Source organism: Coloeus monedula, assembly GCF_965178545.1.
Source record: "Coloeus monedula genome assembly, chromosome: 1".
Taxonomy (NCBI): Eukaryota; Metazoa; Chordata; class Aves; order Passeriformes; family Corvidae; genus Coloeus; species Coloeus monedula.
Genome location: NC_138781.1, coordinates 137,160,097 through 137,187,550, shown reverse-complemented (window position 1 = coordinate 137,187,550; position 27,454 = coordinate 137,160,097). Strand labels below are relative to the sequence as shown.

General features: G+C 41.3%; 1 protein-coding gene across 1 annotated transcript in view; it reads left to right on the top strand.

The window, feature by feature from the left end:
- NIPAL2 (NIPA like domain containing 2) overlaps nt 1-27,454 on the top strand; it is a gene marked incomplete at both ends in the record, with an annotated part of 53,161 nt that overhangs the window by 11,963 nt on the left and 13,744 nt on the right. The window contains 4 exons of the mRNA XM_082277274.1: nt 6,655-6,723; nt 10,938-11,109; nt 22,827-22,886; nt 24,860-24,981. Coding sequence (XP_082133400.1) covers nt 6,655-6,723; nt 10,938-11,109; nt 22,827-22,886; nt 24,860-24,981 — 423 coding nt within the window. The remainder of the gene's footprint in view (nt 1-6,654; nt 6,724-10,937; nt 11,110-22,826; nt 22,887-24,859; nt 24,982-27,454) is intronic.

Below are 27,454 nucleotides of genomic sequence, written 5' to 3'. Positions count from 1 at the left end.
ACTGACAAAAGTTTATAATCCTATTCTTGCTTTTCCTGGTATGTAATTTCTGTAGTTGCCATGGAGACGATATGTGATGGTACTTGAGAAAATCTTTTTATTAAGATGTTTTCAGATATGATTGATGTTTTTATACAGTCATTTGAGAGGTTTTTATTTGCAATCTAGCAGGCATTATTAAAAACATGAAATGGTCTTTGAGTATGCAGCAAAATATCCCAGAAACTAAAGTGTCCCAAAGTATCACAGGCTATTCACAGAAACAGTGTAAATATCCATTCTGCCCCTTCTCCATTCTCCCACTTATTTCTAGTTTTAAGATTTCATTCCTGAGAATAAGAAATTGAAATTTAGGAGTCGAGGAGTTTGGTTTTAACTCTTCAAAAAGGAAAAAAAATTGCTACTCATAGTGGTCTCTTAAAACTACCTGAAAGCAGGTTGTAGTGAGGTGGGTGAGTCTTGTCTCCCTAGTAACAAGTGATAGAACAAGAAGAAATTGCCTCAGGTTGTGTCAGGGAAAGTTTAAATAGTACAGTAGGAAAAATTTCTTCACAGAAAAGGTTCTTAAACATTGGAACAGTCTGCCCAGGAAGGAGGTTGAGTCACCATTCCTGAAGGTGTTTGAAAGATGTGTAGATGTGGTCCTTAGGGTTTAGTGGTGGACTTGGCAGTACTGGATTATTGTTGGACTGAATGATCTTAGAGGTCTTTTTCAATTTGAATAACTCTATCATTCTAGGCTTGTTAACAGTACTGTGGGTGGATATGTTTGTATATAACCTTAGTAAGCATATCAAAAGTTACTTTAGTTACTTTATTTTACAGTTCATGTTCTCCAGCTTGGTTTGTTAACTGCTATGCATATTAATTAAAATAATCAGTGTGATGAATATAAATAGGATCTCATGAAAGTGGTTAAAACACGGAGATAAATAAAAGAGTCCCACTTCCATAGTTGCTGTATCCTCTCAAGTTCACCCACCTTTTCATAACTTACCAGGCTCTCATTCCAGCCTTTGCAATTTGTCACTTTTCTGGAAAAAGATGTATTTTAAATTTGTGAGGTAGTGTAGTTACCAAGTCTCCTCTCTCTATTCCTAACAAAGAGGATGCCAAATGTTTTGATTCTCTCCTTCTCATATATTGAACAACATCCTTTTTCTTTTGCGTCACAAGGAACAAATTAAATGTATTTTCATTTCATGTTCCCACACTGGTAATTGCCTTTTTATTCTTATTTCAGCTGTCCTTCAGTACTTCATATGGACCTTAACCCATATCTGAGTATATGAATAGCACTATGAAAACCATTGAAATAAGGACCTTGTTTTATTTATACATCTGTAAAGCACTGAGTACAGCCAGAGCTCTGTGAATAATAATAGCTAAATGATAAGCCTCTCCCAATTCCACATGGTAGCTCTTTGAAAAATATGGTTTTTGTTAAGGACTGTGAATTCCTCTTGCTTCAGAGTTAACTCATAATTGGAAGTTCAGAACATGTTCCACCCCTTTCTCTTTTTTTTTTTTAATGAGATCCATTGAGGTCTGACAAAATCCCAGTTATTGGAAATGGTGCATAGCTTTTGAAACAGTACATGCCATTAAATTTGTTGGGAATACCTTTAGATCACAAATACATAGAGAAATCAAGAAAAAATAGGAGCAACAGTTTAACTAGCCTTGATGAGTGAGCCAACAACAGACATTTAAAGTGTTTAGGTTTTTTCCTGCTCATCAGTTCAATTTACAGCCATAGCAAGTTTCCATAAATAATGGCATATACCTTTTAGTCAATGCAAGTTAAGTTCCTTTTTCTAAGTTTTCATTTTACAGACCTGGCAACTGCAGTTTAATGTGCTTTAGGAAAATACTCATGTAATAAGGATAAATTGCATTTCACCATATAACTGAGTCTCCAATGCAGATTTTAGTCTGCAAGTGATAAACTTACTAGAATTATTGCCAAAGATACAGATTTAATTTGCCATAAACCCCTTACTTTACTTTGACAATAAATAGAGATTTTGCATGTGTAATATCATTTTAAAATACTTTCAAAATGATGTGAAAAGGTGCTCTGGTAAATAAGCATCAGGTCCTGCCTGAGTGCTGGAAGCAGGACTGTACCCATTCACTTACTTTGAGTAGCAATGTGCTGCCCCTCCACGTGGCAAATGGATTTCTCCTGACTGATAGTTAAAACCTCCTTTGCCCACGCCTCAGCTTGTGCAGGACTCTCATGTGGCCGGGATGGGGATGCCAGGTGGGCACTGAAGGTGCCTTGCTTGAGGCGAATTTGCCATTTCTTGAGCTTGTTCCCTCCGGCAGCCCCTGTGCAGGTCAGTGTCACCCTTGACAAACTGCACAGGGTCACCAGCTTAAAACCCTTCCTGTGGATTGTGAATTTTGACCCACCTTTAGTGTTAAACACTGGCAGGTAGCTTATAAAGAACATAATGGTAACGGGGTATATTTTGGATGGATTATTTCAGGTGCCTAAGCAAGGCAGTGAGGGAGTGGCAGGCCAGAGGAAGGCATTCGTCAAGCCTATTTTGCCACCAAGGAAAATGTTGGCAGATCCACCATGTCAGTCCATGGTCTATGTACTCAGGGGTTATCTGGAAAGGACTTCAAAGTGGGTAGGTGACTTCCATGGCTTGTTCCAAAACATATTAAGGTGAAGTAAATTAAATTTCTGCATTGTTTTTTATTTTCTGGAAAACTTAAGGGCAAGATGTTTCTGTGACAAGCCTCATGCATTTGGAAGCACTGGAAGAATGTGTCAACAGTTTGAAATCTGGGGTCTGACAAAGTGGCCTGTATGCTCAGACAGATGTTTCGGTGATGAAGAAACTTGCAATTTATGCCAACAGTTTGAATATTTAAAGCTCTTTCCTGTAGAAGTCCTTAGTTGACTGAAGTAGTACCATGGATCTGAAGTTGTCTGCAACTGAATTCCCCAACTGAGGTTTGTCTTGAGACTTACGTGTGGGAAGCTCTGCAGTGCTGCGGATGATATCACAACTGGATATCACAACTGGAAACTCAGAGAATATCATTTTTATTACTTATTAAACTGGCTGTTCCACCAGTCCTGTAGTCTCTGAAGGATATTAAATGGCAGACACTGCACAAATAAGGAAGCCTCTCACATGATAAGATGAGAACAGAAGGACTCTGGTGGCCTTTAGGGCGATACAGTAACCATTTTGTGATCTGTCTCCAGTTGCAGGTCATCTTTCATTTGTGTGTGGTTTTACTAGCCTGAGATATGCTATCCTATTTTTTCTCTTCTGTTTGAGTGCGGCTGTATGCGATAACCCTAGTTCCTTAGAAATTACCTGCTGATTTAGGATTCATTCTGATTTGAGATGTTTGCAATGTACTTTTCCTCTTTACTGTGTTTTCCCCTTTATTTATTTAATATAAGAATGTGTGACTATGTACCTGCATGAGACAATATTGCCATGCTGTAGCTGCATGGTGTTACTGTACCTTCATCTCATCTCCCTGAATGGATCCATGTGATATTTGGCCTCCTTAGGGCAACGTACTCTGCTCTCAATCTTTAGGGGTCTGTTCAGCCCTGCGTTTGGAAGCCTGGTGCTATCATCATGCTAAGCAGAGCTCATTAACACCTGTCAGCCTGGAGCAGGCAGTGCAGTATGTATGCCAACAGCAACGCTCAGGTGAAACATGTGGTCATTGCAATAAAATGACCTGAGCTATGAGGATAAGATTTGAGCCCAGACTGCCACTGCACATTTGCGTTGATCATACACAGGCACTGTTTTTTCTCTTGTGCACAGACTAGGAGGTTGCTTAAGTTAGGCACAGAGGAGCGTCACAGGGTAATGATTGTAAGATAAAAGATGGTAGATTTCGACTAGGTACAAGGAAGAAGCTTTTCACAATGAGGGTAGTGAGGCACTGGAACAGCTTGCACAGAGAAATTTTGGATGCCCCGTCCCTGGAAATGTTCAAGGCCAGGCTGGATGGGGCTTTGACCAACATGGTGTCGTAGAAGGTGTCCTTGCCCATGGCAGAGAGGCTGGAATTAAATTATATTTAAGGTCCCTTCCAACCCAAACCATTCTGTGATTCTCCAGGGAGAGAATTGACATTTGTAAGATGGTTTCTGCTCAGACACAGGCTGGTCATCATGACAGAAATCTTATGTGTCCCACAGCGATATATGAGCGAAGCTCACATGTACCTGGTGAAGCAACCACTGTGGTGCAAAAGCAGTTGCTGTTCTAGGGAGGACACCCATGACGCAGGGCATTGGAAAACCCACGGCTGGAGATTTGATTCACAGCCTCTAGGGGCACGCACTCAGGTCATCATCAGTACCCACACATGGATCTGATTTAGCACATTATTTTAAATGGCCAACGGAACACATGACCTCATCCTCTGCTCACCAGCTGCATTCAAGTTTTACCTCCAGAGCTGGATAGAGACCCTTTTGTGGTCTGGCTTAAGATCAGTGGTGTTTCCTTCCTGGGGTGCTGGTTACCTACTGAGTCCTGAGCAGCGTTTGTGACCCCCAGTGGAAAACTGGGAGGAAGGAGCTGCAAGGGGTTGCATCCCGAGATGCAGCCATAATGATAGGATCAGCCTCTGGAAGAAAAAGAGCTGCAGAGAGGCTGAGTTCTCTGCTGGGAGTAATGGGGATTTGTTACAATTACTAATGTAAGTGCAGTAAGATGATGGGGTAAATGAAGTGGCAGTTTCTGCTTTCTATTCCCTGCTGTCTCCTTTTTCTTAAACACTTCATGACGAGGCTGACAAGGCCACTTCTCCACCTCCTCACAAGGGAGCATGTTGTCGTTTAAACAGTACAAGTCTTCGGGAGCAAGAAAAAAGTTTTTATTTAGTTGCTGTTTTTTGAAGCTGCTGTGTGTGCAGGATGAAGTTGTCAAACTTTGGGCAAGATCAGTGCTCAGGATTTGATGCTAGAGCATTAAGGCATAAGGAAGCTAAACCCAACCCCTCTGCTTCTGCAAGGCCGGGGTGGTGTCCATGTGATAGCACTTCCCCAGAGTGGAAGGAGGCTGCTGTGTCCCTGTAACAGTGCTGATCTCAGCAGAGACGTCTGTGCTGCGGTGTGCTGAGATGTCTCATCACACACTTCCCACTGGCTCCAGTGACATGTGTTCCCAGAGCGTGAAAAACACAGTGTGTGTGTGAGAGCCCAGAACGTGCTGCTGGAACACCCATTGGAGGATCCTGAGGAAACGATGCAAGAGGGGAAGGACCTCCAGTGGCCATGCACCAGAAGCTATGGGCTGAACTCTTGAGTAATGCTTCTCACTGAACGCTTCTTGTACCCAGGTTGTGGCACTGATGCTGTAATAGTTAGCAGAGTGAGCCCTCTCACTTCCTGCATTCTTGTCTCTGAATCCCCTTGCACCTATCAGTCATGTCTTGGTGACACCTGGCATGCAGCCAAGCACTTCACTCAGAGCAGTTCTGTTGTCTGCTTCTCCTGCCGACTCTAAGCCACTACAGAAACATATGGGCTGGAAATGGTTGGATTCTGCTGTTTGGCTTAAATAAGAATATTATAATCTATTTGTAATAAGGCTGTTGTTCCTTCACACTTTTGGGAATGCCTTTTCTTAGTCTGGGAATATCTAGCCACAGCAACAATCTCCCCCCCACGTGCTTACTGGACAACTTGTTGCTCCTTTTAAATGTTGACGGGTAACAGTCTCTGTGGTTGGTAGGCACTGCCTGTTCGGAGTTGTCCAGGGACCTTCTTGGATAAGTATCATGAAACCTGAGGCTGTGAGCATAGAGTTGGATGGTGCTTTACAGCCTGCAAACAGTTGTTATGCTGGGTTATATTACCATGACCTTGTTTATAAAAGCTGATGGTATGTTTGTCTTCTCTACAAGCTAATGGGGTTCCTCACAGCTCTGTAGAAGTGACCTTGAATGGGTTTTTAATACACGTAGGATGGCTTGCAATGCGTTAGAACATTTTGAAAGTGGACAGGGAGCTCTATCAAGTACCTGTTGTTTGACCTTGCTGAAATGGCATCTTTAAATGACTGCTTTCCAAAATACTGAATCCTGCTTGAATGTTTTTAATTTCTTGGCTTCATAGAAAGTTTGCGAATCTTACTGAAAATTAGACAGTCTGATTAGGAAATTATTTGATGAAATAACACAATACATTGAAGAAACTGTCAGGAGACCTATGTTCCTGGCTGCCCTGTCAAATAGTGGATATGTTAACACATAAGATAATGGTGTTCCAATAGGAATGGTTTGATTGATAATGATTTTCCTTCAGGATAATGTAAAAACCAGGTCCTTTTCTGGGGGGAAAAAACCCTGTATGTGGTTTTCAATGGAAACCTGCCTAGTTTTTTCATTCATGAGATTTAAGAAGCTGTTCTACTGAAGGACAGCAAAACCACTGACACGCCCTTTCCATTTCCACTTGTTTACTACTTAAGCCCTAGACAAATGTGCAGAGGTATTTCTTATCACTTTACTCACTGCAGCATGAACTCAGTGACTGAAAAGTAAAATAATTTGATTTTGATTGGGTTATAATGTGCTATGAGAAAACCACCATTATATTGTTCTTCTTAAACTAATAATTATTTTTGTATTTCTTTGTTTTGTGATTTGCAGACTCAGCTCTTGGGAGTTTTACTTGCTGCTGCTTCAAATTTTCTCATTAGTGTCTCTTTGAATATACAGGTATGATATGGTTTCTCTTTATTCAGAGTTGTTTACATTTAGCAAGTAGTTACATTGCAGTTTGGTTTTGGTGAAGTTCAAAATGCAAAATTGTTGCATTTAATAAACCTTCTTTCTTTCATTAACTGTAATCTAGCAGTGCCCTGCTGTAGTTTCTGGAAGTTGGGAGTTGTTGGGAGCTCTCAACCTGTTCTGTGCTGTGATTGTCATACAGGAATAGAAGAAATGGTTATAACTCCTCCTCCTTTGAATCTGCCACAAGGAAATACCAGCTGCGACTCACTTGTGGTCCCACTGAACCTGGGAGGAAGGAAGGATACTATGAGAGACAGTAGCAAAATCTTTGATGAAGTCCAAAAAGCTTACATTAACTGGCTTTCCTAGATCAACTAGGTGGGTTACCCTATTGTAGAAGGAAATCAGGTTTGACAAGCAGAACTTTCTCCTCATGAAGCTGTGCTGGCTGTGACCAATGACTATGTTGTCCTCCAGGTATTTTTCAATACATCCCAGAATAATCTCTTCAATTATTTTACTGGCACTGAAGTGAGACTGACAGGTGTATATTTTCCAGGGTCTCCTTCTTGCCCTTCTTGAAAACTGGGACGATGTTCACCAGCTTCCAGTCAGCTGGGACCTCTCCAGATCCCCAAGACTGCTCAAAAGCAATCGAGAGAGGCTTTGCAATTATATCAGCTAGTTCTTTGAGGATTCTTGGATGAATCCCATCAGGCCCTATAGATTTGTAGGGATCCAGCTGGAGCGGTAGATCCTGAGCAAGTTCAGGGTTAGCTGGGATTTGATCATTCTCACAGCCATGGCCCTCCAGCTCAGGGTACTGAGACCCCCTTGGTCTGTCATCCTTGTTGAAGACAGAGGCAAAGAATGCCTTAAACACCTCTGCCTTGTCCATGTCCCTGTTTGTGAAGTGCCCATCCTCATCCTGTAACAGGCTGATGTTATTTCTATGCTACCTTTTGCTATTATATATCTGAAAAATCTCTTTTTATTGTCATCCACATTTCTGGCCATCTTCAGCTGAGCTTTGGCCACACAAACTTTCTCCCTACAGTGGCAAGCTGCATCTCTGTATTCTTTCCAGGTCACCTGACCTTGCTTCCACTGGGCACACACTTTCCTTTTTTCTCTTATTTCCAAGGGAAGATCCCTGTTCAGCCAAGCCAGTCTTCTGCCTCTTCTGCTTGACATCTGACATTGGGGAATTGCTGCTCCTGTGTTCTTAGGAGGTGATGTTTAAAAAGTGACCAGCACTGACAGACCCCAGCACTACAAAAACATTTCCCAGGGGACTTTTCTAACTAGTTCCCTGAGCAGCCTGATGTCTGCTCTCCTCATGTCCAGAGCTGAGGTTTTGCTGCACTTTTCCTCCTGTCAACAAAGATTTTAAACTCGAGCATTTTGTGGTCTCTGTGGCAAAGATGGCACCAGTCACCACACTGGTGACGAGATCTGCTCTGCTGACAAGCAGCAGATCAAAGAGGGCCTCTTTCTGAGTCTGCTCCCTGAGGACCTGTTCCATAAATGCATAAAGATATAAAGGTTTTAGGAATACTGGACCCCAAAACAACTTTGACCAATTTAGCTTTTTTTCCTGCAATTAAGATAATCTGAGTAAACACTATTTAAATCATAAAAGTAATGGGAGGTGCCGCCCTTACAACTGTGGTAAAGGGTTGTGGGATGTCATTTATAAAATCCTTTCTGTTTCAATAATTAGAATACATACTCAGTAGAAAGTTAAATTTTTCATTATAATCTCTATCTTGTAGACTTCATTGTATTTTTAGGTCTTCTAACAAAAGTTTTTAAAGCACAGAAAACATTGTTGTGTAAATTGTCCAGAAGAAGTATTTTAGAAGTTGTACAGGCCTCATATAAAGCTATTTCTTGCTTTTTCTGTAAAGGATGAAACAGAAAGTTGTGGAATATGAAATCTTCTATTCATAGTAACCCACTTCATTAATGGTAGAAGGTTCTTCAGTGGTTCCCTCCTATTTTAATCATTATTAGCTGGAGAATCCCATAGAAATAAACCTGTTTAGCCAGAGGTGGTAGGCAAGTTGAGGTGACTGCTGCCTCTCCAACATGAGTTCCAACCTGCTGGTGGTAACAGCACTAGGACAGGCTCTAGGAAAACCTCTGAAGTTGAAGTGGAAAGGTAAAGGTGAAGTGAAGAAAAGTGAAGTGGAAATTCAGTCTAGCCATAATGATGAGGTTGTTCAGACTTCACATCTTTTGTCTGCTGAGGGTACTGGATGTCAAAGTAGATGCTTTGCAAGGGGATGTACTGAGGCATAAAGGCAGACTTCTGCTGGCAGCCATAACCATAACAGCCCTTCCTGGATTTGAATGATCAGCTTTTTAAATGCTGGTTAGGGAAACCCAATAACTCTCACTGCCATTTGACAGAAAGTTTAAACTGAAATTTTTTTATCCTTTAAATTAAGTTTTTCTCCATTCTTCTAAATATGAATAATGACTTTCCCTAGATCTCAACATTTATTTTCATACTTCTATTAATGGGACAGGCCAAATTTTTTTATTCTCTGTCCCTCTCTGATCATGCAGTCCATTATCCTGCTTCTCCTCCCTCTAGCAGCTATAACTGAGTTATAAACAGCCTCCACCTAAATACCATTTGCACACATTACTGTGCAGAGAAGATGGACATCTGGAGAACAAAGGCTGTAGGGGAGTTGCTGAGCTCACCATCCTGTGTTCGCTGCACATCTTTAAATCTCACTATGCCCTCAAAAGTTAATCCTACAAGATTCTGGGGTGAAAACACATCTTAGGATTCAGTTAAAAACTTGTCCTATTTAATTTTCGGCAGAAACTTGTATTCTTGAGTGATAATTTGAATATTATTTAATATTAATTTCATTTGTATCTTCGTTGGACTTTTTTTGTTTCCTTGTTTATAAAAACGGAAAATCCTGGATGTTACTGTGAAGAACATGTGTCTCAAGTTTGATTTCCTTTTGCTCTTTTTCTCCTTGGAGGGTTAAACTTCTTCCTAGAATTTCATGCCTTGAACAGGTTCCACAGCATGAAGCTCCAATAATGTGCTGCATCTTCTCAACAAGGGCACTGACTAAGACTATGGGGTGTTATAGACTTTGCTGTTGGCCCATACTCTATCAAGTAGCCTACAGAGACGGATGGGAGTACGAGGAAAATTCTTTACAACCTCCCCAGGCTCTGCAGGGAGACTTCTAAAGTCAGATAGCAAGTGACGGAGAAAAAATTTCTTTTACCACCACTTGTACTGTAATAACTGTGTCATTTGATTCCCACCTTTTTTGACCCATGTGCAGAGAAACTGGAGAGCAGTTTAAGAAAGGAAATGATAATCTGCAGAATTAATGTGGTAAACATTGCATCATTCTCAGTTACGACACCTTCTTGATGGAGACTGTCTGGACTCTATTTCAGAAGATCAGTGTGATCAAAGACAAATTACCGTTCCATGTACAGGTTCTTGCTGTACAGCCAGAGAGAAAACAATTACAACTTGTGTCAATGATACCTTCTTCATGTACCAGGAAGTGTTGATGAAGTATTACTTGAGTATATGTTATACCTGTGCCAACTGTTTTTTCTTTAGAAAATAATGCTTTACTTGTGATCTCCTTCTAAGGTCAAACAGGAGATTGTAGCCAAATCATAAATTCTATTTAATTAATTTAGAGTCCTCCCTACAGAACATGTGATTAAGTGCTGCCTTTTCCATTTTGAAATGATATTTCTGGCGAGGATAGGTTTCATGGACAGGAACACCCTGTTGTCTGTTCCTCCTGTCCCAGTTTGTTGCCACAGTTCTGATTCTGCCCTGTCTCCTGCCTTTGAGTGTTTCCAGATTCAGAGCACAACTGCTGAGCTTTGCTTTGAGACAAGAACAGATGTGTGTGGTGATAGCTAGGAAGCACTAGCTAGTACTCACCATTTTTTGGGTTTATTCAGAGGCCTGACTTTTCAGCGCTTTCCACCATGGCTGAGAAAGCACATCTGAAGCAGCACTGAGTTAACACAAAGCTCTGCAGCAACAAGCTCAAAGTCATATTTAAAAAGAAAACCTCGATGCACCTGCAACTTGAAGTTGACAACCCCCTTAATTATTCCTCTTTTGTCAGACATAGGAACACAATGGAAGTCTTTCTATTCATGCCTGTTCCTAATAATTAATTTTCTAGAAATGCGCTCATCGCCGACTGGTTTGCCAAGCAGAGCAGAAGCCCTACTACACGAGCAAGCTATGGTGGTGTGGGATTGCCCTCCTAGGGCTTGGAGAGGTGGGCAATTTCACAGCCTATGGATTCGCCCCCATTGCTCTTGTCGCTCCACTGGGATGTGTTTCTGTTATAGGTGAGACGATTTGCCATTTCTTGCTTGGGTATATGCTTTAATCAAATGCTTGCTTGTGGCTAGAGGAATAATACCACAGAAACTGCAGCAGGAACAAGAGGAAAATGTTAATGTCGTGGTTTGAAAAGAAATTACTCATATAATTACATGAGCTGACAGTGTGACAAAAACTGTCTGCTTAAACCAAAGACTCTTCTAATATATTTCTTTTTCCATGGTTTTGTCTTTTGCGTCACTCTGTGCTCTGCTAGTTCCTGCCCAGTGCTGTGACTGTTGCCAGCTCTGCAAGCCCCCAAAGAGGGGGACTGGCATCCTGCTGCATGCACAGAGCTGAGCTCTGATCCTGAGTACCTACAGCGTATTTGCTGTGTTACCATCACAGCAAGTGGTTTCTGCTACCTCTTCCCTGCCCATGACCATGATTCATGTTGATGTGGGTAAACTTGCTTGACTCTCTGGAGTGTGCGACAAAAAGGGCCTAGAAATTTCCAGAAATGTTTAGTACATTTACGGGCATCATTAGACATGTTCATTTGTTCCTTTATGTACAGATTAATTGGACTTCAGCTGCAGGGATATGATCTTGCTCTTTACTTCATGTGGGGTTTTTTGTTATTAAGGTGCTCAGACAGTATGAGATGTCTGTTTCTTTGACAAAGTAACACATTTAAAAATATGTCTTTATGTTTTACTAGTGTAAAGCAGGGTAGACAGGGAAATATTGTACGGAGGCAGTAAAAACAGGAGTACAGGGTGCAGCTGCATCCCTTAACCTAGTCACTTCACATCCACAGCTGAAACATACAGGACTGAGATATCTCAACAGTTCTGAATATGCTGGAACTCATTTACTTGCTATTTGCAAGTGATAACGGTTCATGGCCAGCAGCTACCAGTTGCATGCTTGGAAGTGACATTGCAGTGAGTGATTCTCCATGGGGAGGTAGAAAAGATGAATTATCTTCCCAGTGGACTGCCTGGCTGCAGTGGAAGGAAGTAGCTAACCATGTGTGGGTGCAATTTAGCAGAGAGAGAGGGGGAAGGAAACTGCAGGCAATTTACTGTAACCTTTAATGTTAAACTATTGCAGAATTTCAGATATAAAGCCATGTTAGTTCTTTATAATAGGAAAGATTTCTCAAAGAAAGGAATGAGATATTACCTGAGTTGAAAATGTAAATTAATATGACATATCCCAGTGTGATTTTGGTGGCAGTAGTTATATCTTTAACAATTGTAGGCATTGTCAGACATCTCTGAACATCAAAGAATATTGACCAATCTCATTTGTTGCCCAAACTGAATAAAATGCAAATAGGGAAAATAGGAAAGAAAAAGCAAAAAGATCTCAATATTTATTAAACTGAAAAAGATGAGATCACATTTAGGATTGATTTTTATCCAAGCAGATTCCTTCTTTGCTTTTGCAAAATGCAAAGAAACATTGCATCTGGTGATTCCTTCATTCTCCCCTTCCTTTATTTATAACAAATACCAAAAACCATTTTCCTAATCATGTCTTACCAAAATTCTCATCTGCTTTTTTTATTTTTAATGGCCCAGAATGATTATTCTGGAAGAATCCAGAAAGCACATTATCTTATATTCCATTCCCATAAATCAGCTGATAGTATCCATTTCATAGCCCAAACAATAGAAATATCTGAAATTTTATTTAGTCTAGCAGACATTCCCTTAAGGAAGGGCAAGTAAAAATTGTGTAGACAGCCAGTTACAGCAATAACTTCCCAGTAACACTTCCTGCTACAAGATACTTTCCTGTCTTCTGAAATTAAAGCCAGAGAGATTTTAATTTTAAAAGAGTTCATCATTTAGGGCAATGACAAACTGACCAAGTCAAATGTGCATCATCTGCTAACAACTGGGCAATGGGTAGTTTAGGCAGCAGGTCTTCCAATTTAAAAGATCAAAAATATTTTTCTCATTAAGTTGTGACCTCTTTTAAGTGGTGGAGGGTGGCCTTTGCAGAGTCTAGCTGACAGGTTTTGTTGAGGTATTGTTTGTTGGGGTTCCTCCCCCCTGGCATGGGGTCCTGTGAGAGGGGACCCTGGAGTAGAGGCACGGCCTGCAGGGTTTCCCTACTTCCTGGTCAGTCCTGTTCCCCATTGGTTGTTTTGTGTTCCCCTGCCCGAAAAGGACCCTGCTGGTCCCGTGATTGCGAGGTTCTTCGTCAGGACCCCGGCCATGCGGCTGGAAAATAAAGATCTCTGAAACATCTGTCAAGAATCGGTCCCTATTTTCTTTCCACGGGCCTCGCTGTCTATACATGTTGCAGAAATCCCAGCAGCAACAGTTGTTGAATTTGTGTCTTTCATAAATTAATCTTTTTTAATGAACAAATTAAGTACTGGATAACAAACTCCAAATGTGTACCTCAACCCTAAGTCCAAACTCCTGAGAAGCATTTTGTTCCCAAATTCAGTGTCAACATGTCCCATATGGTAAGGGCTGACTTTCACTGACATTGGAAATGCAGTACATACAGTGTACTGAAGAGAAATGTGCTTTGCAGTATGTCCAGTCACCTTGGGGATTCTCTGCAAATCCCTGTGACTCTGGGTTTGCAGGGAAAGTTTCCTTTGCTTGGAAAGCAGGGTTTGGAGGAGGATAAGGCAGACAGGAGTCTCTGCCCAGGATGGATTTGGGCTGTACCCGTCATATATCTCCAGACTTCTGAGACAGGAAGCATCTTAAAATAGATGGAGCCAACATCTATTATGCTCTGCTACCACATTTAACTATATTCAACTGAATTTTGCACGTAACCCGGAATCAATTAAGTAGTGAAAAGTTTTTGCCTCTTTCTATTGAGCTGGATGCTTCCAGTGTTGTGTTTTAAAAAGAATACAGCACCAAAGATCATGAATTGGCATGGCACCAAGAGATTTAAATTTTTTTTTTTTTTTTAATAATTAACCTAGAAAAACTATATTTTTCTTCTTACACAGTGTAAGTATTTCTGTGTGTGGTTGCAATGATGCAAGCTCTACATCTGTTCAGGGTTTTAAATAGTTTGAGAAGACAGCAGTTGTTTTCTTCAAGAGGAGAAATTAGTAAATTTTTAATTTAAGAGTGGAGGAGTAATACATGTTTGATGTGATCATTAAGAAACTTTCTATACTTAAAAAGTAAAACTCATGTTTTACATGTAGCTTGGGTAATTTTAGGTTGCAGTGGTTTTTAGCTCATCATCTTGCTTTTGCCTGCAGAAATGACTTGGGGATGGAAAAGGTGAGGAGAGGCCAGTGGTGTTGGAGATAATTTCTTCTGCAGTTTTCATCATTCTATGGGGAGTTGTTTTACACTTGACTCACTTAGCCTGACATTGTTAAGATCCCTTTGCATTTTTATGTGCTCCGTGTAAACAGTAGTGGGGTGCTTTAGGCTTTGAAAAGTTATATTCCTGATGTACTTCAGGAAGATTCTCAGATACTCTTGTAGAAATTGATTTCTCCCACTCACTGTAATGTAATACCTTTGTGGCCCAAGAACTTGAGATTTTGAGGACTCTGTTACTAATGAAATCTAGGAAACATTCACCAAATTATTCTTTAAAATACTTGATTTGTACTTGTCTAGAAGATGCAACAAAAGGATTTTCAGGGTTTTTGCTTCTCTCTGCACTGTGTATTTCCTATAATCCAGGTTACAGAATTAAGCTCACCTTAATGGTCTCTCTTTTGAGCACTTTCTCAGATGGGGAAAATTTTTTCATGTTTTGTTCACTACTTTTCCAGTACTAATCTTTGATCATGTTAGAAATGTTACAGGTTCAGTGTCCAGGACAGCTATCAACGACTATCTGTAATGTCTTTCTTTATATTTAGTGTAGCATTAATATCCGTCATATAAATTAAGAATGGGTTTTAGTAGTCAATTAGATGTAATAAATTTGTTCCCAGGTGTCATTTGAGCTCCAGCAATTAAATGCACTACATAGGTCATCATCTCTCCAGATTTTCCTGACTCTGTGGCAGACTACAATAGCTTGAGTTTAGGGATGGATTGAAGCATCTGCAAGTTTTTCAGTACTGGGATGGCCCTGAATCACTTCAGCTTGGAAGATAGGCTGAGGGTCTGTTCATATAAAGCAGACTTTGAGGTCACGTCTTGAAATGTGACTGGCCACAACTGCATCCTCGTAACTTGAGCACTGCTCAACTGATTTAGGGTAAAATCAACCAGGTGAACTTAAACTGCTTGATTAGATGGAAGCACACCCTTAATTTGCATAGAACAGAGTCTTGGTCTCAAAATGAAATATTGTTGCACAAACTGAGAGAGGTGCATTAGTCTTTGAATCATGTCTAGTTCTCTTCCCTTGGTATTTCATCCAGAGCAGTGGTGAAATGGGTACAAAAGTATTCTTCTGGACGGGTGAGTTTAAATGCCTTTACCTGACTGAGTCTGTTAAGCTTAAGAAAATGAACATTTGAAGCAAATACTAAATTCTGTGGTTTGTTTTTGTTTTTATTTTAACTATTGGAGAAGACAGAAGTAGTGCAAGCTGTCTATGCATTTATGAGGAGAGCACTAATCTTTTTAAATAGTACATAAAGCTCATCTAGGAATTGAAAAGAGGAAAAGAAAGGATATACTAATATTTGAATTTATGAACAGTTGTGACAAAAATTAGTGTAAGACTTGACAGTAATAAAAAGAGGCAAAAAGATCATAAATAGCTTGAGAATCAGGAAAATAGCTTAATAATGAAATATAGTGAAATAGTTCTGCATAGGAAAAATAAATCATGCACCCTCACTTGAGTTTTTTATGGCTGGATTGGATGAAATACAGAGAATACATACTATGAATCAGTATGTATTTTCTATCTTTTACTACTTCTGTTGTGTATTATCCCTTTCTTAAAGAAAGAAACAAAACCCAATCCTAACTGCAGCTTTCATGTCTAGGAAGCAGAGGAGTTATTTTGTGAGCTGGATTCTCACCATTCATTGTCTGCTAGTGGCAGAACCCACACATCACACTGGTCTTTATTTCTGTTTGTGCTGGAGAAAACCTACATATTGAGACAATTGTAAACGATCACTCTCCTAAGAGAATGAGCAGCTGACTGAGCTATGTGCAGCACCATTACAGCCCTTCTTCAAGGCACTTAATTGCATATCATGAAGAAACTCTAAATTTTTTATCATTTTTTCAATTTACATTGAAATTCACATGCTGCAATGAATAAAAATTCATTCAATAATGTGACTATATGATCATTCAATATATAATGAATATATTCATTCAACAGCAAATGTAAAACAGCCTGGTTTATGCTGATGTATGAAAAGATGAAGATTTTTAGATAATAATTAAGCTCCTGAACAAACCCCTTCCCCATTTCCCACCCAACAGTTTTTATGTATCATGATTTTGATGTAGTGTCAAATAATATTTTCCATTTGAGTTTCATGAGCATTCAGAAAGGCTCTGTCATATAGATACAAGCATTTTACAGGACCTATTTACTTCTCAAATTATGGATATTCATATAAGCATGCAATCAAGGCATGGAACAAACTCAAGGATTACATTAGGATATATTGGTTCTGTACTGTTTAATCCTTAACAGATCATCTCCCAGATTTTCTGCCCTTCTCTTGGTCTAGCATTGTCACTGGCCATGGGAGTTGGATCTCTGCCTACTTTTGAAAGTTTTACCTTAATAATTAGTGAAAAAGCTAAAAATTATTCTGATTCACCCAAAAGTACACAAGTCTTCTCAGATGACCAGGGATGCAGTCTTTGCTTTGATGACTTGACAGCTGATAATCCAGGCCTAGGGTTGTGCATGTTCTGTGTTCCCAAAGCCAGTGATTCAAAACCAGCAAGGCTTCAGAACAGTGATAAATTGCTTGTTTTGTTGCTGAGCTATTGCCAGCTTACTCTTTGACACAATTTTTGGTCTGCATTTCTGTATTGTTGTATTGTATTGCTGACCAATAAAAAAAAATACCAAGAAGAAGAAAACTCTGACACAGATCTCAATCTCTATAACTGTCTATAGCTTTTTTAAAAAAATAAAGCAAACAAAAAACCCATTGCAAACACATATTAATACTTTTCAGCACAGCAATTGCCCAAGTTCCTCAGTCTATTCACTCATAGAGTTAATGTTCAATAGTTTATTAACCACATCAGTATAATGGTGGAAGAGGAGGAAGCACCATTTCTGTGGAGGGAGAACAAGAGAACCCTGGCATGGGAAAGGGAAGATTGGGGCTGAGTGGTAGGGAGTTAAACTTATGCTGTGGTGATGGGATGAAATAAAGGTGAAGTGGACTAGGAGGAAAGTATGGGGGTATAACATCACTGGTAGAGAGGAGGAGGGGTGGGAAGATGAGAGACACCACACCTGTGATCTGAGGGAGGGTGGGAAAGGAGTGGAGAGTCTGGGGAGTTTCAGCAGGTCTGCATTTAAGAACTGAATTTAGGATAAAGTAAGGGCTTATATTCATGTATCTGGTAGGCCTAGTTATAGCCTCTGGGTGCCCACTTACTCTCTTGCAAAAAGTTCACAAGACCTAGGATAACTCAGGTTAGAAGGAACCTTCAGAAAGTGCCTAACACAACCTCCTGCTCAAAGCAGGATCAGCTTGGAGGCCATCCAACAGAGAGGAGATGGCATCGAGTGTGTGTTGGCCTTTTAGAATGTTGTTTTAAACTGCCTTTTCTGGAAGAGTTAATGTCTTAAGCAACTGAGTGCACCTGAGATTGTGAGTGGGAGCACAAAGGAGCTAAGGAAGAGGAGCAGAACAGCTGAGAGGGCTGTGGATTTCTCACTGGGCTCCTGGGGAACACTTTGGTGTCTTTTGTCTTGCCAGCCAGAAAAAGCTGCAAAGCCAGCAGAAGGCAAAATTAGCAAACACCAGCCTGCATTCCCAGGGCTCCTTTCATACCCCTCCTCCCTGGCCCATCTCCAACAAGACAGTCAGCTCTTGGTTTCTTTGCTTTAATCTGATTCAAACCTACCTCGAAAATTGAATTATATGAAAGACAATCCCAAAGTCAAACTTGGGAGCTTAAACCCCAGGTAACTAACAAAATAAAAGTAAAATTAAAATGTCATGTTCTCTTGGCTGTGCTACCATAGCTTGCTTAAAATTTAGTCCTGGAGGTAACAGCCAGAGTTTGAGGGGCTCCTGATCAGTCATGTATATTTTCTAGCATCTCATCAGGTCTGTGTAACTGTTCTCTGCTTATTCTCTTAGGTTTACCCTATTTCCTTTTCTTCTTCACTTGAATGAAAATGGAGCATTGGCAGCTTATCCACAAAGACAGTTGTCTTTTGTGTTCAGAGTACCTCCTGGGTCTCATTCTCCTCACCTTGGTACCTCACCTCTTACTTCAGTTTTTTCTCTACTCCTAGGTGGTCTAATATGTGTTCTTAAAACCTCTCCTATTTTTGGATTCCTCTGCATATTACTCTACATGATAAAGAGTATTAATTATACATAGATTCTCTTGAGCTCATGATCGCTGGTGCATTACCAGCTATCTCTGGAGACAGAGCTTGCTGCATTTGAATGCATTATTAAAGCCAATGACAGGCTGAGTGACAAGTTTCATTATCTGGCTGCATTCCAGCACATCTTTGTGCCCACTGCCAGCCTCAGAGGTTGTGCCCCCCCCCCCCCCTCAAGCTGACACTTGGGCATAACTCATCTTACCCCAAATGGGATGCCAACAGTGGAATTGCATTTACTAAACCTCTGCTGAATGCAGAGAACCCAGACATGGAGTACTCAAAACAAACAAACAAACAAACAACAACAGCAAAAAAAATCACTGCGATACCAGTCCTTTAAGCAACAGGTCTTTGCTGTGACAGAGACTGTCTAGGTGAGTGGGCTGAGGTGGGATTTGTGAAAGCTGTGAGAGCAGGGAGACAGAGCAGTAATTAATTCCTGCACTATATTGGATGTTGCTGCTTCTTTCCTGGTTTTTGTCCCTTCTTTTTTCTCTAAACATAGGTAGCTCTGCTATTACCAGTGTTGCCTGGATACCATCAGTGTCTTCACTCCAGCAAAGTCATCACTGAAAAATTGAATAAAGAAAACCGTATCAGGCAACTTAATTTCAATGAGGCATTTTCAGTTGAAGATCCTTTTATTGCACTTACTCATTTGCACAGATCCCCATCACTCTTGGTACAGTTTAATTTTATGACTTCTGCTATATCTGATTTTCTACTGAGTGGAAAACAGAGGCATGATTATTACAGCGGGGATTACTGTAACAAGCATATATCAAACCAGGAGGCCCGTGGAAAAGAAGTATATATATACAGATTCGTGGTAGATGTTTCAGAGATGTTTATTTCTCCAGCCGCATGGCCGGGGCTCTGCTCAGGAACCGCACAGTCACGGGACCCGAGGGTCCTTGGGCACCCCGGGGAACACAAACCAACCAATGGGGAATGAGACTGACCAGGGGCAGGGAAACCCCGTGTCTCCCACCCAGGGCCCCTCTCCCAGGGCTCCATGGCAGGGGGGGAGACCCCAACATCTCACCCGTTTTATTTTAATAAAAGGAGAATGAAAACAACTGGATAAACATAACAAGAACAGTTTCAAGACAAAACAAGCCACCCTCCTGAGTCTTTAAATGTCCAAACAGATTCTGTGGAACATCTTAGGGCTGACAGAAGGGAGACAGAACTCTCTGGGTATGCTTTGTGGGGAAACTGAGGCAGGAGAGGGTTTAATTTCTTCCCTCCCCCTTTTCGTCCCCCCCCTCAGCATTGGAGAGGAATTGTAGGGAAATGGAATTGTATAGGGAAGCCATGGGGTGAAAAACGGATTAGGGATAAATTGGGGATGGGGTAAACTTAGGAAAGGGTTCATTTGGGTATAGGGTAAAAGGGGAAAGTAGGCTGTGGGTAGGGAAATTGCTGGGATGGATATTGTTTATAATTTTGTGCATAACGGCTGCCTTTGACGGGAATACCCCCAGGCCCAGTAACATTTGCTGCTTGTAAACCCTTTTTTCCTTGCACTATATCAAATTGTACAGCTTCCCCATCTCCTACACTTTGCAGGTAATTTTTAGGGTTATTCCTTTTAATGGCAGTTCTATGGATTAATAGATCTCCCCCTGTATCATCTCGTGTTATAAATCCATAGTTGTTTTTGACATTGTACCATTTCACAGTTCCTGTGATTTTCGTTGCTATAACTCCTCCTATCACGTGCTTGCGTGTTCGTCGTGGCTGCTGGTCCCGCGTGGCCGCTGCCTCGCCGACTCCGATGTCTCGGCCGGGCCCCCGCGTTGGGGCTGCTCCGCGCTCTCCGAGTGGCGCTGCTCCGTGTCTGGGCTCTGCGCGGCCCCGCGTTGCCATCGCCGCTGGCTCTGTGCCCTGTGAGTGGTTCCGCTCCGCCAACTCCACACTGCTTTGGGTGCGGCCCCGTTCCGGCTCGGCGCTGCGCGGCTTCTCGTGTCGCTGTGGGAACCGCCGCTTCTCCCTCCGCAGGGCTCTCCGAGCCGTGTGCTCAGAGCGGGCTGCCGCGCCGATGCCGGTTCCTGGCTGCTCGTGGCCCACGGCACCCGCGGCGCCTGCGGCATCGCTCCCTCACTCGCGGCCGCGTGGCCGGGGACCCCGAGACAGGGATGGGGTCCGCGATAAGGGGCGCGCTCCCGAGGGGGCCGGGTGCATCCAGCACAGGCACCTCCGCCAGCATGGCTGCAGTCATGTGCTCCCGGGATGGCGGCCGTGCGGCCTCGGCCACGGGATAAGTATGATCCTCTGCTTTAGGGGTAATGGGACCATACAAATGCTCCTCAAGAGCTTCACTGATTACAAGGTATGCACGGAAAGCTTCTCTTTGATCCCTTACCTTATCCCAGATCTCGTCCCACAAACACCCCTCACAAGATCCAGGAGGTTCGATATCAAAAAGTAAGTCTCGAGAAATATAGGAGAACCTTTTTAAAAGCCAGATAAAAAAGTGTTCTAGATCTCCCGGTTGCATTACTTTTTTGTTTTGTTGTTCAAGGATTCTTTTTACTTCTAGATACATATTTTTCTCTGGCTCAGAGAGCCCCATTTCCCATGATTCTTCCATAGTCCAGAGAGAATATCCAAACCAAGATGAGAAGAGAGAGGTCTAGAGTGGTTTTTTACTCACAAATTTCCTCAGGGATCGGTGTCATGGTCACATTCTCCACTGTAACACGCATATATCAAACCAGGAGTCCCGTGGAAAAGAAGTATATATGGACAGATTCATGGTAGATGTTTCAGAGATGTTTATTTCTCCAGCCGCATGGCCGGAGCTGTGCTCAGGAGCTCCCCCAGTCACGGGACCCGAGGGTCCTTTGCCCACACCGGGGAACCCAAACCAACCAATGGGGAATGAGGCTGACCAGGGGCAGGAAAACCCCGTGTTTCCCCCGCAGGGCCCCTCTCCCAGGGTTCCATGACAGGGGGGGAGACCCCAACACATGATGGTGAATTCCAGTTCTCTGTTTGCCTCTTGGTATGAACCTCTCTAGATTTTTCTAGAGTACATTTACTAGCTAACCACAAAGTAAATTTTCCATGAGAACAATTGAGATAATGAGGCAAAGATAGTTGTAATAATGTTGAACTGTTATTTCAATAATAAACCATTCTGTAGACAAGTACAGAGCTCTTGTAGCAGCATCCCATGACTCTGTTTCAACGCATCCCTTTGCTGTCCCTCCTGAGCAGTCTTTCTTTGAGGTTTTTGGATGAATCTAACATCACTGATGCACCTCTCACAGAGGACTTTGCTCATCTCTTTTACATAGGAGCTATCCAGCCTCTTTTTCTTCTTTTTAGAGGTAGATGTTGTGTGCTGGAATAGAGCCATGTCTCCCAGTCTCATCCATCCTAAATTCAAAGCCCTTCTTTCCTCTCTAGCACATGTCCACACTGAGCTGCTCACCACAAAACCTGCCCCAACCACTACTGCTGCTCATCTTCCCATTGCTGCCCATCCTGAAGAGGTACGACTAGGAGCTGGCAGAGGTCAAATGCAAGAGCTGAACAAGAGAAAGTGTTTCCCAGAAAAGAGGAAATAATTTCTAGGACTCACTTCCATTTTTCTCCTCCCTCAGAGCGAGTCACTCTGAAAGACCATGGACAGTGCTCCCATACGGTACCTGTGTGGCGTTTTCTCCCTCTCTGTTTGCAGAAGTCATGACCACTTAGTTCATACTAAATACTGTGTTTTTGCAGTGACTTTCATCTTCTCAGTTGTACTGCTGGTACTTTACCTATAAGCCTGTACTGCTGTTTCTTTACTTCTAAGCCTCTAATACATTGAAGACTAAAGAAGCAGAACTTTATTGCTCTATGATGCAATTTGCCTTAAGCCAGTCCATACAGCAAAATGGGGGGTGAAACAGTAAGGCTGATCAGTGCCCAGTTTTCCTGACATATCCACATATGACTGAATCAGATCAGTTTAGACAGTGTCCCTGCGTGGGAAATAGGAAGGGCATCTTTTCAACCACGTAAGAGCCTGCTGGATACGTCTGAAATCTTACAGAAACTGAGCGTTGGTTGGCTGCAGGAATGGACTGCTGGCTGTTTATATCATGGTATGGTGCAACAACACCACCCATGAGATATATTTAAACTTGTCCCAGGGCAGGTTTTTGTTATAGCACTTGATATTCTAACAAATATATATATATAAGTCTTTATATTTCTATTCTAGGTAGTGCATTTATTTCTGTCTTTTTCCTAAAGAAGACCATGAGGACTGCTGATATATTGGGTAAATAAGCATTTGCTAATCTAGACGTGTGCTGCCATATGCTTAGCAAGCTGTAACTCTCACGCAGCCCCCCACCTTCACACTCCCACTTTCCCAAGCAAGTGTTTCAAGGCAGATACTTTTAAAATTGGGAAGAAGTGATAGAAAGAGAGAGAATCTTCATTGCATGAGGAAAAGACTGTATTCCCAAATCCTCTGCTCTTACAACCATAACTCATTCCTTATGTGGCCTTATTGCTCAAATTTATTTTCATTTTCTATTTTTGCCTGTGAGATTGTCTTTAGTATTATATTTATGAGTACAACACAGAATTAATAAAAACAGGGAAGTTATTGAGTTACTCATTCAAATACAAGATTTTTTTTTTCTTACTGCATACATATTGCACAAAAATGCAAGCTCAATTTAAAGTGATAACTTCCCTTCTGGTTTTAGTATTATCACTTCAAAAAACAAATAATCATATTGTCAAGTGTTCAGTTGGGAAATGTGGTCTTCACTGTAAAAGCCTGTCAACTTTTTGTCTGTGTCCAAGATTTTTTTGCATATCAAAACTTCTCGCCTTGAACACAGTAATAGTGAGAGAAAAGCACGTTTCAGGGTTTGGGCTTTACACCAAACCATCTCAACTGGGACAGTGCACCTGATGCAGGGCACCTGATATTTCTGTGGGTTCCTAGCATCTAGGCTTGATTGTCCAAACTGTAGTGAGGACAGCTGTTCTCATGAATGTGTTGGAGAGATCTGTTCCGTATCATTCCAGGAATGCTATATACGATTTATTTAAGTTTGGAATCCAAGTTTGCCAGCTCAGCTGCTAAATTCAACCCCCCCCCCCCCTTCACTGATCATGTTTCCCTTATGGCCTTATACACTGTGTGTTGCTTTAACTAGTGTTCAGCTGATTTATTTTATTTCTGTGAGTTTGACTTTGCAAGATGGATTTAACAATGTTGCTACATTCCATAAGAATGAGCTGTACAATGGGAAATATGGTGATGGTTTTGCAAGCACATAAATATAACACAGTTCTGTTTTTCCAAGGGAGCTGTGTGAGATAGCAGTGCCAGCAAAGCCCTCTGGATGTGCTTTGTTTTGTATTCCTGAGCCTTGCATTCTGTGCCGATTTATAGGCTTACCAAGAATTTTAAAGATTGCTTGAAGAAAAATTGATTAGCTAATATCTTCCTTAATCCAATACAGTTTATGATCTTAGGATCAGCTCACTTCTATCTTGATATTCAGTGAACATCTGTGTTTGTCAGTTGGATGTCCACAAGGCAGAACTTGCAGATTTTTATTAGAAACATAATAATGCAAGTTCAACCTTGAAAGGGGCCCTGGCAACCTAGTGGCTGAAGAGTTTATTGCAAATCATCCTTTTATAGAACAGTTCATAGATCTGCAAATACAACAGGGAGTGGCCAGAATGTTGACCTTATCACAGCTTCGCATGAGCACTTGACTGGCACATATGTGTTGCATCTGATGCTTCCAGGGCAGGTTGATAGCTGGAGCAGGTCTCTGTGGCCACACTGACTTTGGGACAGTTATGTTTATTTACACTGGTTAATGATCCAGCTGACTGCACTAGTAGGAACTTGTCCTTTCAGTTTAGGCTAAGTTTTTGTGATGCACCTTTTGCCTGTGAGAAATACAAAGGATTGATTCTCCTTTTTCATAAATTTGGGTTTAGAATTGACAGTATTTGAAAATGCATTGTTGAGTTGGAACCCTAATTCACATGGCTTTACTGACAGCTTTTTTCACATTTCCAAAATTCTTTGCGTCTTTAATAAAAAATAGAATAGATAAGGCCACAAATGCAAGGCAATCCAATTGGCTAAGTACAGATCTGCTTAAATGGACTTAAATTTTCTTCTAGAAAATATTTCCAAACCAGCTGAAGATCAAGTATGACCATGATTACCAAATACTGTATTGCCAAACTAACGTGTCCTTTTTTTCAAAGGAGGAACACTGACTATAACAGGGATATACTTGTTGGTGACATTCACTCCAAGCGTACCTCAAGAGCTCACAGCACGACAAGTACAGAATTACTTAGTCAGCTGGCCTTTTTTGGTATATTCAGTGAGTATCTGCTTCACACTACTCCCTTAATCAGAAAAACTGGGGTTACTGGGCTTTTTACAGCATTATGAATTAGTGGCAGAAAAAATGCTCCTGAAGATAAATTGATTTTCATAGGAAAGAAAGTCCCTCATCATCCTACTGAATCCAAGCTGAAAATATGCAGCAACAAAAGATATTTTTTAACTACATATCAGGGGAAAATCATAATTGTGCAGTATCAACAAGACTGGAAAGATTTAGATGTTTGGGGAACTAGAGGGAAAACCTAAATATTGGTGCTGCTTAAATTTCCTATATATGTGTTCATGCCACCCTGTCTGCCTGTACATCTAAGTTACAGGGCTTTTCTGGAATGTGATGGAATTGTGCTTTTAAAAATCAGGCTATGTATGTTCTTGGTCCTGCTGTTGTTCTTTCATAATATTCTGTTTTATTCTTAAGCCTGGCTGAAAGGAGCTTTGCAAGGAGCTGAGATGTGAAGGGGTGGCCTACTTCACTGCCACTTAGGTTAATCTGAACCTGAGTTGGAATTCAAATACAAAAATACCGTTTTGATTAAAGTATCTGTATACAAACTTCAAACACCATACATCTTCTCTGATGTGTTTAATTAACATCAGGAACAAGACCGAAGTGGGTAGGATGAACTTCTGTCCCTCTTTTCCTCTGGAAAGCTGAAAATGTTTTCCTTCAGCTGAATGTAAAAGATGCAATCTAGGAGCTTCAGAAGCAGTTAGTTTTTCCCAGAGAAGTGACTCACTCAAGTTAGATTCTTAGTGCCCAGGCTTTTCTCAGTAAGATTCTCAGTTAGGAGGCCACTGAGTAGACAGTTCAAGGACCTTAATCTTTTAGCTAAACTTCAGAGTTTACATGCATCAACTATCCATGAACTACTGATTAAACACAAATGGCATCCTACCATAAAAAATATTGATCCTCACTTTCAATTTGTTGTGCATTTTAAACTCTCTCTCTATTTTTTGTGCCCTTTAAAAGATCCTGAAAGATGGTGATAAGAGCTCAGTGGAAGAAATTAATATTCATGCTGTATAAATCACAACATGTCCTTTCAATCAGGCAGTAGAGAGGCTTTTGAAGGCAATACCCAAGAGTTTTGGGGTACCCAGTAAGGGTAGCTTCAGCAACCACAGGAGCTTCAAGAAGTCCATGCAATCAGCAGAGTAAGAGGAGAGAGTTCAAAACAGGGATATCAGTACTCTTTCTTTTCTACTGAACATCACCCTCTACCACTCAGTTCCACTTACAGATGATAAAGTAGCCTGACATTTTAGGCATGGTTTTTAAATTGTTGATTCGCCCATTTGTGCAGAAATGGTGGAAAGAGAAATCTCCCTATCCATGCCCAGTGGCACCAGAAATTTCTGTGTGGTATACCATTCCAATTTTCTTGAAACCAACACGTTGATGGAAAATGGCTTTTCCCCACCTCAGTACTTTTTTGACTTAATTTCAGGAAAAGTTTTCAAGAATACAACTGAATGAGTAGGAAGACTGTGCTGTATTCTTCTTAGGAGACACTAGGAGGAAGTAGTAGGTAACCCCTGAACTTTCTTTCCTCCTCTTACCTCTTTTCCTACCTCAGCCAGCATCTAATTCTACATGTAGAGCATAGGTTGTAGGGAAGGATGGAGTAAGTACACAGCAAATCTTCTTGACTCAACAGTATATCAAGTTTTAATTGTTCCTTCTGTTCCATGGATCCATCTGTGTTGAACTTCCTCTGACCAAAGAAGAGGGGTGAGTGAAAGGCTCCACAAGAGACTCTGAGATACCAGCCTGGTTACCCTGGTATGCTGCTGGAAGATCAGGCAAACCCTGCTGTAAACATTCTCTTTGGGCAGGGAACGAGCTCTTCAAAATTGTTTGTAAAATGCCTAGCACAGGTTGGCTGTTGGCATAAAAAAGTGCAGCAGAAGCTGCAGAGTTTCCAGTATAAATATACAGTAAGGAGACAGTACAGAAGTATAATGCAGTGCAACAGTCTTTCTAAAAGTAGCCCCAAAGTGTGGTCTGCTGACAAATACAATGCTCCAGTGGTACAAAATATTCTCTGTGGGTGGCAAACCATCCCCATGTGGCACTCCACTGGTATATTTTGCAGAAGTAGCCTCTAATTCCCACAAGACAACTTTGAGTCATCTTCTGAGACTCTGCAGTAGCATAATTATGTCTGAGCAAGAATGTCTATCCTAGATTGGTTTTTTCTCTTTTGCTTATGCGCACTTTGAGTTTCTACAGAAGGCCTAAATCATAGATGAAGCTCTTAGGTTTCCCTAAACAGAAGCATAGTAAGAATTGGGTTGTTAATATTTAATGTCTGTAAAATCAGTCTCAAAACATTTCTGCTCTTCTTTCAAAGTGCCTAGAAGACTATCCTGTATATGCCAGAAAAACAGCTGAGGCAGACAATGTGGTATTTTGTTCTGGTGCCTTCTGGTAATGCTTAGAA